The following is a 13,642-nucleotide window of genomic DNA, read 5'->3' on the forward strand; positions in this document are numbered from 1 at the left end:
GGGGGGGTTGAAGGGGAAAGGTGGAGCATGAATCATGTAACCATGTCAAAAATGAATATTAATAAATGTTAAAAAAAAAAAAAAAAAAAAAAAAAAGAAATGGAGCCAGGTAAAGCTTCTGAGTGGATCAGAGGTAGGATGGTGGCTACACTTCTGGCCTGGGTGAGATGGGGAGGTCCAGGATAAAAACAACACCCATCCCCTAACAAAGTATAACAAGAATTTTCAAAAAATGATATTCAAACTTTCAACAGCCATATGAAAAATATTCCAAATCACTAACAGTAAGAAAAATGCAATAAAATAAACAACATTGAGGTATTACTTCCTCTGAAGCAAAATAGGAAAGAAGGTAGAACAGAGAAAGAGTTAATACTGGAGGGGTTATGGGAAAAAATGCATGTGGATTCCATCCAACAGTTCTGTAAAAGCAATTTGGAATTATGTAAGAAAAGTTACTAAAATTATCACAACCTATAATTCAACAATCTCATTCCTGGGCTTAATACCTCAAGGAAGTCAAAGCAGAAAGGGTCAGTATGTTTTGAAATATTTGTAGCAGCACTATTTGAAAAAAGCAAAAAACTAGAAGCAAATGTGATCACTGAATGGCAGAAGACTGAACACACTGAACATAATATTAAAGGAACAAAACTGTATTATAAGATTAAATAACAATAATGATGATGATAAATGGATTGAATGAATATGAAGAATTCAGAGAAACTTTGGAAAACCACAAAGATCTTTTGAAAAGATGTAGAGCAAGGGAAGCAGAACCAAAAAAAAAACAATTATCACAATGGCTACCACTATGCCAATGATAGAAGACAACACTACCAATACAAATGATTTTAGGTAGAAAACAATGACCAGTGTTGGCTTCACATACATAACTGACAGCATATTTTCTTCCTTCCTTCCTTCTCATTAAGAAATGGCAAACTACAAGTGTAAAAATCTATCGATGTTATCAGTCACAAACATTATGAACAACTAATTTTAATTAACTTTTTTTTTCTTGAAGGGAGAAAACCCACTGGAGGTAGGAGATTATTGAAAAGTGACATATTGGGGGCAGCTGGGTGGCTCAGTGGCCTGAGAGCCAGGCCTAGAGATGGGAGGTGCTAGGTTCAAATCTGGTCTCAGATACTTCCTAGCTGTGTGACTGTGGGCAAGTCATTTAACCTCCATTGCCTAGTCTTATCACTCTTCTGCCTTAGAACAAATACACAGTATTGATTCTAAGATGGAAGGTAAGGGTTTAAAAAGAAAAAAACTTGGAAAACAATATGGGAGAGATTAGGTTTAGATCAACAATTCACACCCTACACCAAGATAAATTCAGAATGGGTGAATGATCTGAATATTTAGAAGGAAAGTATAAGTAAATCAGGTGAACATAGAATAGTTTACCTTTCAGATCTATGGGAAAGGAAAGATTTTAAGACCAACCAAGAGTTAGAAAATATTACAAAATGTAAAATAAATAATTTTGATTACATTAAATTTAAAAAGTTGTTGTACAAATAAAACCAATGCAATAAAAATTAGAAGGTAATAAATTGGGAAAAAATCTGTATAACAAAAACCTCTGACAAAGGTTTAATTACTCAGATTTTTAAGGAGCTAAATCAACTGTACAAAAAATCAAGCCATTCCCCAATTGATAAATGGGCAAGGGACATGAACAGGCAATTTTCAGATAAAGAAATCAAAACTATCAATAAGCACATGAAAAAGTGTTCTAAATCTCTTATAATTAGAGAAATGCAAATCAAAACAACTCTGAGACATGGTACCTAGCAGATTGGCTAAAATGACAGCAAAGGAAATGTTGGAGGGGTTGTAGCAAAATTGGGACATTAATGGACATTGCTGGTGGAATTGTGAATTGATACAATCATTCTGTAAGGCAATCTGGAACTATGCTCAAAGGGCTTTAAAAGACTACCTGCCTTTTGATCCAGTCATACCACTGCTGGGTTTATACCCCAAAGAGATAATAAGGAAAAAGACTTGTACAAAAATATTTATAGCCGTGCTCTCTGTGGTGACAAAAAAACTGGAAAATGAGGGGATGCCCTTAGATTAGGGAATGGCCGAACAAATTGTGGTATCTGTTGGTGATGGAATACTGTTGTGCTCAAAGGAATAATGAACTAGAGGAATTCCATGTGAACTGGAACAACCTCCAGGAAGTGATGCAGAGTGAAAGGAGCAGAACCAGGAGAACATTGTACACAGAGACTGATACACTGTGGCACAATCGAATGTAACGGACTTCTGTACTAGCAGCGATGCAATGACCCAGGACAATTCTGAGAGACTTATGATAAAGAACACTATCCACATCCAGAGAAAGAACTGTGGGAGTAGAAACACAGAAGAAAAACAACTACTTGATCACATGGGTTGATGGGGACATGATTGGGATGTAGACTCTAAGTGTCACCCTAATGCAAATATTAATAATATGGAAATAGGTCTTTGATCAATGACACATGTAAAACCCAGTGGAATTACTTATTGGCTGGGGGGAGGTTGAGGAGGGGAGGGAAAGAACATGAATCATGTAACCATGGGAAAATATTCTAAAGTAATTAAGTAAAATTCTTCAATTAAAAAAAATAGAAAGAAAAAAAAGTGAGAAATATAAAAAATATCAATTGAAAAGGCAATTTAAAAAAAGCCAGGGGGCAGCGAGGTGGCTCAGTGGATTGAGAGCTAGGTCCAGAGATGGGAAATCCTGTGTTCAAATGTGGCCTTAGACACTTCCTAGCTATGGGACCCCTAGGTAAGTCACATAACCTCAGTTGTCTAGCTTTTACCCTTCTTTTGTCTTGGAACCAATACACAATATCGATTCTAAGACAGAATGTAAGGGTTTTAAAAAAAAGGAGTTATATGTGGGTCTGAAAAGAGGTGGGATACTAATTCAAATCTTGGCTATAATACTATAGGGTTAACTGTTCAGTATATATTCTCTCCAATTAAATAAATGAAGTGAAATTAAGACTGAAACGTGTTTGATAAAGCATGCTGTCATTATCAGAGTGAACTTCTTTTATCAATACAGATGACAGAATCACAGACCTAGGGCTGGAAGGGGCCTCAGAGGTGATAGTCCATTGCCTTCATTTTATGGATGAAGAAATAGGCCCAGGGAAACAAAGCCAATTTCCCAAGATCATCCAGCTAGTAAACTTCAGAGGTGGTATCTGAACCCATATCCTCTGTCTCTTTACTTTGTACTCTTCCTTGGCATCTCCATGCACTCCATGATCCTCGGATGCCTGAGAGATTAATTGCCTTGTCCAGGGTTACACAGCTAGTATGTATCAGAGTTAGACTGGAATTTGAGTCTTGTTGATTCTAAGGAGAGCTCTCTATACATTCTACATGTTCTATCTTTAATGATAAGAGTTAATAGGGGGCAGTTGGGTGGCCTAGTGGATACAGGACCAAATGTGGAGTCAGGAGAACTGGGCCCAAATACTTGTGTGATCCTGGGCAAGTCATTTAGCCCTGTTTGCCTGGCCCTCGCCCTTCTGTCTTCTTGTCTGAGTTGTTATTAAGACAGAAAGCAGAGCTTAAAATAATAATAATAAAGTTAATAGTGTTATCTAGAGGCATAGAACAACTTCCTTCCTGTCCCCCCAAATCTACCTGGGAAGGTTCTATTATTTCATCTTCGCTAGAATCCTCCGGGTTCTCTGTCTTCGTTGGAGCTTTGTCCTTGGGAGACAGACCTGCAGGAGAAGCACATGAGCCTATGAAACCTGTAGGTTCTATAAGATTTGGCACAGAAGAATTCTCTAAGTGGCTCAAAGGATGTGACCCTTCCTTATCATACATGGGTTTCTTGAACAGTTCTCCTGAAATTCCTTGCTCATTTTCTGTCTACCTTTCATTCATCCCCCCACCTTCACTGGATTCTCTAGTCAGTGGGACTAAACCAGTAGCTTACATTCCCCTGCTTGTCTTCAAATCTCTCAATATGTTTTCATTCCAGGTAGATTTCCTCAAACTTTCAGAGCCCAGAAATAACCTAATGCTGCTAAGAGGCATCTCTTGTATCAGCAGACTTCCAGTCCTCTGTGGCTTGCCTTGAACTCCCCTGTTATCTAGGGCTGTTGTTGCCTTCATCTGTAGATGGGTCTGGGCTCTCTTATGTTGCTGCTCAGAATAACCGTAATGGTTATTCATTAGAGATCTGTGTGCAGCACAGACTGCATACACCAAAAGAACTATAGACTAGTAAGATGGAAAGGCCCTTAACAGGCATAGGGAGAAGAATGCTGACTATTGAGTCAGACGACATGAGCTATGGCCCAGGTTTTGCCAGTAATCCATTGGGTTACTTTGGGCATGGAATTGAATTTCTTTTAGGCCTCAACTTTCCTCATCTGCAAAACAAAGGAGTCAGACTCTTACCTCCAAGATCCCGTCTAGCCTTGAATCCTATGAGGAGCCAATGATGACTGCTCAACCCTTCACTTGACATGAAACAGAGCCAGAGAAGATCCTATTCTTCCTTCTATATTGTAATTCTTCTTGCCTTAGAACAGTCAATCTCCCTCCAGAGATTGTTGCCTTTGGCTGCCACACAGGAGGCTGCTTTCCGCATGCTAGCAAGGCAAAGTGATTTAGGCACAGAGCCATTTTTCTTTTGGTGTCCTTACCCAGATTTTGTGTCTGCTTTGCTCTCACTGCATCTGGGTCTTCTTTCTCATTTCTTGAACTGTTGCTGGTGGTTGTTAAAGACCTGTCCTGAACAGGTGTGGCTTGGATTCCGCCAGGAAGCTTAGATTTCTTGTCTCGCCTAGCTGTTTTGCTCTTGACACAAGTGGTCTGTGGGACAAGGGGAGTGGGAGAAGGAAGGAGAAATAGTAACTTCATGTCTTGCCTCCCCATTGATACTTAGTACCTGTCCAAATTCAGCAAATTCAAATTCTAGTCTAATATAGACTCTGTTCATGCCTCTAGGTCTATCCTCCCACATCTTTTCAATCAATGTTTGCTGCTTTTTTTGGTTTAACTTAACTCTGCTAGAACCAAAGTATGGATCCAATGTCTGAGGAATTGCTGTACTAACTGTGGCACATTAATGGCATAGAAAATTAGTACATCATAAGGAATATGACAAATTTGGAGAATCATGCAATAGCTATATCAAATTGAAAAAACCTTTTGTATGAGCAAAATCAAGACAGCTAGGTTTGAAGAGAAGCAATTAAATGGGAGGAAAACTTTATGTAGTAGATACCTTTGAGAAGATGGATATCTAAGATATCTAAACATAAGAATAAGAGCCACTGTCTGACAGAGATCTGGTCAAAGGATATGAATAGGAAGTTAAAGAATGTAACCTATCAACATGCATTTGAAAGAATGCTAGAATCATTAATAATGAGAAATGCAAATGAAAAGAACCAAGAGTTTTTCCTCACAGCAATCCTACTGACAAAGAAAAAAGACAGCAATAGTAAATACTGGCTGAGCTAGGATTAGACTGGTATACTAAAGTACCATTGGTGGAACTGAATTCTAGACAATGAGTTAAAAAATGCTATTTCTTCTGCCCCAAAATTAGTAGTACTAAGTATATAGCTCAAGGAGGTCAAAGACTTTATTTATCTATCTATATTAATTTACACGAATATAGCTATCTCTGAAGTATACCTGCATCATTCTATATCAATATTTTTTGTCATAGCAAAAGAACAAGGAGAAAGTGAATTGCTGTTGATTGGGGGAATGGTGAAATGAATTGCCTTGACATGTGAATCAAATATGAATGGGGATAGCTAGGTGGCAGGGCCAGCTAGGTAGCACAGTGATTACAATTCATCTTTCCTAGTTCGAATATGGCCCCAGACACTTACTAGCTGTGTGATCCTAGGCAAGTCACTCAACCCTGTTTGTCTTAGTTTCCTCATCTGGAAAACTGAGTTGGAGAAGGACATGGCAAACCACTCCAGTATCTTTGCCAAGAAAATCTCAAATGGGGTCATAAAGAATCAGATATGACTGAAAAACAACTGAACATCTCATCTCCTCACATGGATGGAATATTCTTTGTGTTATAAGAAATGACAACTAGAAAGAATTCCAAGAATCTTGGGGATACCTATATAAACTGATGCTGAGCCCTGGAAAGAAAGCAAAATCAGGAGGACAATATATCAGATAACCAAGAGAGATTGAAATGACTGTGACTAAGACATGGACTGATGGTGATTTCAGAGCTCTGAGAAGCCTTTCTGCTTTTTGGCAGATCATCTATTTTTCACCAATGTGTGATTTGTTCTACATGACTGCACTTTCTGTACTTACATGAAATAAGAAAGGGTCTTGGGGTAACACAGATGGATATCATTGGAAAGTGACAGAGATGCCACTCTAACTGACAGATATGACAAAAGCCCTGTGCTGTCGCTCGATGGTTCTGTGCTCTGTAACTTTATATTGTAAATATTACTTCATTTCATTTATCCTCAAATAAAGTGATTTTATATGGAAATAACTAAATTCTTAATTGGCTGAACCAAGATGCCCAGGACTCCGAAGAAGGGGTAGGGAGGAGGCCCTGAGGAGTACAGACAAGGGGTGTCAGCAGCCTTGGAGAAGCAGAGAAAGAATGCACTCTTACAGTGCTTTGGGGGTGGGGGATGAGGTGGCCATACCAAAGGATGAATTCAGAAAAGAAGGAAATCTCAGATTATAGTGCGCGTGCGTGTGTGTGTGTGTGTGTGTGTGTATGTGAGCTCAGAGAGTATTCTATGGAGGATCTAATAAGATAATGAAAGAAAAAATCCTTTGAAAAGGATAAGGGAAGGGGCAGCTGGGTGGCTCAGTGGATAGAAAGCCAGACCTGAAGAAGGGAGATCTTGGGTTCAAATTTGACCTCAAATACTTCCTGTGTCACCTTGGGTGAATCACTTAACCTGAATGGTCTAGCCCTTAACCACTCTTCTGCCTTGGACCTAATAGGCAGTATTATTCTAAAATAGAAGATAAGGGTTGTTTGTTTTTAGAAAAGGATAGGGAGGGGGCAGCTGGGTAGCTAAATGGATTGAGAGCCAAGCTTAGAGACAGGAGGTCCTAGGTTCAATTCTGGCCTCAGACTCTTTCCAGATTTGTGACCCTGGGCAAGTCACTTAACCCCCCCCATTGCCTAGCCCAGTGATGGCAAGCATGCAGATGCATATAGAGAAGTATGAGGATGAAACATTCACTGTAGTGTAGTGTAGACACTCTGTGCACTACAGATGACAATTTTATCTATATTAATTTACCTATTTTGGTTTATTAAATAGTTATATATTACAATTATATATTTTTGCTATTTAAACTATAAATATCGTGTGATCCTGGGCAAATCACTTCACCCCCCTGCCTTTACTGCTTCTTCTGCCTTGGAACTAATATTTAGTATCGATTCTAAGACAGAAGGTGAGGGTTTAAAAAAAGAAAAGAAAAATAGCAGCAGTTTCCAGAATGAGAAAGGGGATAGTTTTGCTGTTCTCTGCCCTGGTCAGATCATACCTACACCAGAATTGATGCATTTTAGGAGGGAAAGAAGAGTGGTGTTGTTTTTTTGTTTTTTTTTAACCTTAAGGTTTAGGCAATGGGGGTTAAGTGACTTGATCAGAGTCACACTGCTAGGAAGTGCCTGAGGCCAGATTTGGACCCAGGACCTTCTGACTCCAGGCCTGGTGCTCTTATCAACTGAGCCACCCACCTGCTCCTTAAGCCTAGATTCTCTATTATATCACCCTGTCACTCAGAGGGCAGTTCATATGAAAGCCAAGAAACTACAAGTCTTGCTTGAAATTTGCTCGCGCTGGGCCATTTTCCAGGTACCTGGGAGGTTCCTGGTCCCTGATGCTCAGAGGCAGAGTCACTACTAGACTCCTCACGCTTGCTGGTGCTGGGTGTAGAGCCTGCCCTTTGGTAGAGTTGGGACGCTTTCATCACGGCATTCTTTACTGCTGGAATAGGGAAGAGTGAGCAAGACTGGGTTAAATGTGAGATAGAATGAGCAAGGTCTATGCCATGTCCCCCATCTGTTCTGCAAGGAGAACAAAGTTCTTGTGTCCCCTCTGCACCATTCATCCACATACATAAGAATATAAGAAGGGGGACTCTTGGAAATGTGCCAAAAGTATCCTTGTTTCAAAAATGCTGCTTGCTCATGCCATCAGAAGCATTTACCCAAAGGTACCCTAAGCAGCTGCCCCAGGGAGTCTCTTCATGCCCTTAATAGTGATAGGTTCCTAGCCAATGCTCTTTCAAGAGAGGCACCCTAAAGCCAAGGGCAGGATACCCCCACACCCCCAACTAAAGTGTAGCTCTTAGGACTCTGCAACCCCCACCCATCCCACCTATAGCCGAGAGGGAGCCTAATGTTTGACCTCAGTGGCCCCCGGCATATGTAGGAGATGGGGGTCTTACTGGGAAGATTCAGGTACTGGGTGTCAGGGATCACATCCTTATCCCCACTCTCGGAGGAGCTTTGCTCCCTGCTCTCTGATACTTGTCTGTTCCTTGAGTCTGTCCTGGCTTTCATGGGGACAGCAGCCTTTCCAGCTGGACTACGGTTGGGGTCGACAAAAATCAGAGGGGTTTTAATCACCTTTAAAAACAAAAACAAAAAAGTCCCCCTCGCCTCAATGGTTAAAGGTTTTTGATGGTGAGAGGGGTCAGTGGTGTGGCTAGACTATGACTATGAGGGAGTCTAGAGGCTACAAACTCATCAGGAACCAATGCTGTCACTTGGCAGTCATAAATACCTAATTTTGTGTTGGGCAATGTTAGAAGCCCGGTGTCCGGAATGAATGAGGGAATAGTTCTCCATCCTATTGTGCCCTGCTCTGGTTGGACTTTACTCAGAACTTACTTTTATTTCTATCTATGTATCTGTCTGTCTATTCATTCTTCTATGGAAGCAATATATCTAGTTCTCAGCGCCATATTTTTAAAAGGACTTTCACTAGCTGAATCATGCCCAGAGAAGGGCCACCAAGATAGTGAGGAAAACTGGAAACTATATCATAAAGTTCTGATAAAATACTTACAGGAAGGCAAAGTATGGCTATGCCCACAATTTTCAAATATAGGAAGGGCTATCTAGTAGAAAAGGGATTAACCCAAAGTGGGTAAAAGTGGCAGAGAAGTAGATTTTGGATTAATGTAAATAAGGAAGCTAGGTGGTGCAATGTATAGAGAGCCTGCCCTGGAGTCAGGAAGACCGGAGTTCAAATCTGGCCTCTAACACTTTGGAGCTATGTGACCTTGTTGGTCTCAATTTCCTCCTCTGTAAAATAAGCTGGAGAAGGAAATGGCAAAGTATCTTTGCCAAGTAAACCCCAAATGGGGTCATAAAGAGTCAGACACAATGGGAAATGACTGAACAAAAAAAACAAAACAAAACAAAACAAAAAAAAAACAAAAAAAAAAACAAAAAAAAAAAAAAAAAGGAAAAACTTCCTAAGTCAACAAGCATTTCCTGAGTGTCTATTGTGTGCCAGGTGCCATGCCACATGCTATAAATTTTTTTAAAAAGGCAAAAACAGCCCTTTTCTAACACAGGACTGTCTAAAAGGAGAAGTGTGGAAGGTGAAGTAATGAGCTCTTCAAGAAAGGAAATTTTTGAGAACAAATGACTATCAGGGATATTATTTTGAGGGGGGTTTCCCTTTTAGGTATGAGTTGGACCTGATGAACTCTGAGGTTTCTTCTGGCATTCTATATAGCTAAAAGTCTCACTCCAATATGATCTCTTCAGTCTGGGAGTTCTTGCCAGTGATGCTGATGACCTACCTATGCTGTTGTCTCATATCTATGTTCTTCTTACCCCTGCAAAGTCATGGGTCTTTGAAGAGAAATAAAGATATAAAGTTAAAAGAAAGGTAACAGTTCTTTCAAATATTGGCTCAAAAAAAATTCCTCTATATGAAGATAGAGACATAGTTTATTTATTGGGAATAAAGAGAAGTAGCGATGCCTGATAATAATTAATGACAATACAGTAGTTCTGACTTCCAGACAGGGCAGCATTTTATAAAACTGCCTCTGTACCTTATAAATCAAGCAGAATCTGGAGGGTTCATTCATCCACTTACTAGCTGGGGGACCCACTCACCCTTCCTGAGCTGGGATCCTCCTCCATAAAATGGGGATAACAGCAGCATTAAACCAGCAGGATTGTTGTGTAATCAATGAGAGGGGCCAATCTATATTAAGGGCTTTGCTAAGGTTACAAAGAACTTTGTTCACAACGACCCTTTTAAAGAACCACGGGGTCTTGGAATGTTCAGGGAAGGAAATCATTTGGCCCCCCCAGGCTGGCTGGCTCGAATCCAGGGTAGCTCAAAGCCAGGTATTCCCCTAACCAGGCTTTCCATCGCCATCCACCCTGAACTCCACAAAGGGATGTACTTGGGCCAGCCCAGTCCTAGACCCAGCCACAGGAAATTCCAGCCCCCTGTGTGTCCTGAGCATCTAGTTACAAAACCAAGCTACAAAGCAGAGCCAGAGATAGTGAAGAAGGAAATCTGAGCATGGCTTGGGGGTGGGGGAACACTTCCCTTTCTGTGTCTCTCCGGCACCCCCTTGTGGCCAAAGGCTGTAAGGACAAGGACCGCGAAGGCAAGCCCCACCCTCCTGGAATAGGCTTATACAACAGGGCTAAAGCGGCCCAAGAGGTAGTGCGTGGATGTCTGCCCCCATGGATCTGGCCTCTTTTAGACCTTGGGCACTGTGGAAGAGTTGGGGTTTAGAGCAGTGGGGAGCCTGGGTCACAGGGAACACTGACAGATGGACAAAAAACAAAGGGACGGGACACTAAGCACCCTGGGCAGAAAGCATCCTCCTTGCAGTGCGGACATGGCGGGGAGGAAGGAGAGGAGACTTTAGCTTTTCTTGGAGTCCAAACCCTTTAGGCTTGGGCTCAGTCATGAAAATGAATGCAGGCAGGGCTTAATGGCTGATAAGGGGCAAAGACCAGTTCACTCAGGAACTGGAAATGGATTCCTGAGACATGCTTCCTGCAGTCCTGCTTTAGTTGTGAAAAGGGTCTTCTCTTCCATCTGGCATGAATGACTGGGTTGTCCTTCTCTAAGGCCCTAAGGGCCATGGGGCCGTCCCTGAGCAGGTAAGCATAGAACAGACCCTCCTAGCCACTTAGGAAAGGGTAATTATGGCATGCAAGAGCAGGCTAAGTATAATGATTAACAATACAAAAAGGAGGTCTGAGGTCAAGGAAGAAGAAATCACAAAAATCAGACATATTCCCACCTAATGGGCTATCACCAGCTTCCCATCAATTATTTACACATAATGACAACAGCTAATATTGACATATAGTGCCTTTAAGAATTTTTAAGCACTTCACAAATATTATCTTGTTTGACCATTTACACATGAGGAAAAATAGCCCGAAGAACTGAAAAGGGTCAGAGACCTGATTAGCAGCAGGACTAGGATCAAGACCCAAGTCCTCTGCATTGCAATTCATCAATCTTTCCATTGTGCCACGTTTTCTGTTAGCCCAATGAAGGATATGAGAAAAAACCCAGCTCTTGAGGTGCCCATGTTAGCATTCTACAAGCCAGAAAAGAATCTCCTTCCTAAGACTATTGAATTATTTATTAAAAAATGCAAAGAATCATGCCTCTATAAAGTAATGGAAATAGGTGATGATAACACTATGGCACTATGTCAATATTAGCTGTTGTCATTATGTGTAAATAATGGGCTGGAACCTGATGATATTAAAACCCTAATGAATAAGCTGAAGTCTTCCTGAATCCACTGTCTAATTCTAGACAATTCTAGGCAATAACCTCGGAGGGAATGTTTAATTTTATTAAAATGTCTAAATTTTAAATGTCTAATTTTAAAAACTAAAAAAATTTTTTGACAGACTAGAATCTTCAAACATAATAAAAAGGACCACCACTTACACAGTGCTTTAAGATTTGCAAAATGCTTTGCAAACATTATTTCATTTTATTTTCAGGTAAATGCTATTGTTTCCACCATTTTATAAATGAGGAAACGGAGGCATAGAGCAATTTAAGTGGCTTGCCTAGGATCACACACAACTAGCAAATATTTGAGGACATAGCTGAACTCAGGTTTTCCTCAACTCTAGGCCCAGGGCTCTCTCTTACAGTATCTCAGTTTATAGAATGTTCTAAGGTCTACATGTTAATTAATTTGATTCCATAGATAATGTTATTTCATTTTGCTCCAAATCTATTAATTTATAGAATGAAAGTCTTAGATCTGGAAGAGGTATTTAAAAGACATTAAGATGCTATTTTACAGATAAGGAAATAGAGACCTGAGTGGTTCTATCACCTGCCAAAGATCATGTAAGTTATTAAATGGGAGCCCCAGTCTGAAACTAGCCTCCAAAACAAGGCTTTTTCTATTGCACCAAGCAGGTATAATTTTTTTTTAAACAAAGGAAGAACTGAGGCAACCAGAGTCAAATGACTTGCCCAGGATCACACAGTAAGTGAGGTCTAATTTGAACTCAGGAAGATGAACTCAGGAAAATGACTCTAGGCCTGGCACTATGCATCATGGCGCCACCCAACTGCCCCTAAGCAATTCTAGTTTAATAGGGTGCTCCTTTAAATCCCCATGATGAGAACAAGTTCCCATTTATTATCTGTTCAGATACTGTTCCGAAGAGGGAGTTTCTTAAAAACTTCTTGAGCTAAATAGCTGAAAGCCAAAAAAAGGCAGCTGGTGCAGTGGGGAAAAAAACCAACCAACCAAATCCTCAAGGGAAACAGAAGACTGAGTTTCTATTCTCAGCTCCATCACTGACTAGCTGTGTGGCTTTAGGCTAGCCATTTTTTTCTTTGGGCCTCACTTTCCATTTCTATATAAAGTGAACCACATTGGTGTTCTCTAGCCCAAACTAGCCTGCAAACCAGTAAAATGTGAGTTGTCTAGTGAGAAGCAATAACCCATGTGACAAGTATCCTTGGCCTCAAAATGTAGAATTGTGGCCTCAAGTCAATCAGCTGAATGATCTGCTAAATTCAATCATTGCAGTCAAAATTCCATTTCACTAAAGAAGGTAACTAGGAGGCAGCTGGGTGGCTGAGTGGGTTGAGAGCCAGACCTAGAGATAGGAGGTCCTGGGTTCACATTTGACCTTAGACACTTCCTAGCTGTGTGACCCTGGGCAAGTCACTTAACCTCCATTTCCTAGCCCTTACCACTCTTCTGGCTTGGAACCAATACATGGTATTAATTCTAAGATGGAAGGTAAGGGTTTAAAAAAAAATAAAGATAACCAAGAGTACAAAAATAGAAGTCTTAGAGATAAACAACATAACCATGAGTGAAAATACCTCCTCCTACATGAAGCCTTTCCTTAATTCTTTAACTGTGTCCTCCCTCTTAAACTATTGTGCAAAAATACTTGGTATTTGTTCTGGATAGTCTTACATGCAAATACACACACATCTTCTCTTGTTGTCTCTTCTCTTATAATGGTGAGCTCTTTGCAAGTAGGAATTGTTTCTTTCACTGAATTTCTATCCCTAATGCCTAGCAAAGCGCTGGGCACAGAGTAGGAGCATAATAAATACTTACTGGGTGGCTGAAGAGC

At 40.5% G+C, this 13,642-nt stretch overlaps 1 protein-coding gene across 1 annotated transcript in view; it reads right to left on the reverse strand.

Annotated features, from left to right (window-relative positions):
- TCOF1 (treacle ribosome biogenesis factor 1) overlaps nt 1-13,642 on the reverse strand; it is an 86,160-nt gene that overhangs the window by 11,395 nt on the left and 61,123 nt on the right. The window contains exons 19-22 of the mRNA XM_044659860.1: nt 8,398-8,641; nt 7,870-7,997; nt 4,686-4,854; nt 3,670-3,752 (exon numbers count right to left, since the gene is read on the reverse strand). Coding sequence (XP_044515795.1) covers nt 3,670-3,752; nt 4,686-4,854; nt 7,870-7,997; nt 8,398-8,641 — 624 coding nt within the window. The remainder of the gene's footprint in view (nt 1-3,669; nt 3,753-4,685; nt 4,855-7,869; nt 7,998-8,397; nt 8,642-13,642) is intronic.

Source organism: Gracilinanus agilis, chromosome 2 (assembly GCF_016433145.1).
Source record: "Gracilinanus agilis isolate LMUSP501 chromosome 2, AgileGrace, whole genome shotgun sequence".
Taxonomy (NCBI): Eukaryota; Metazoa; Chordata; class Mammalia; order Didelphimorphia; family Didelphidae; genus Gracilinanus; species Gracilinanus agilis.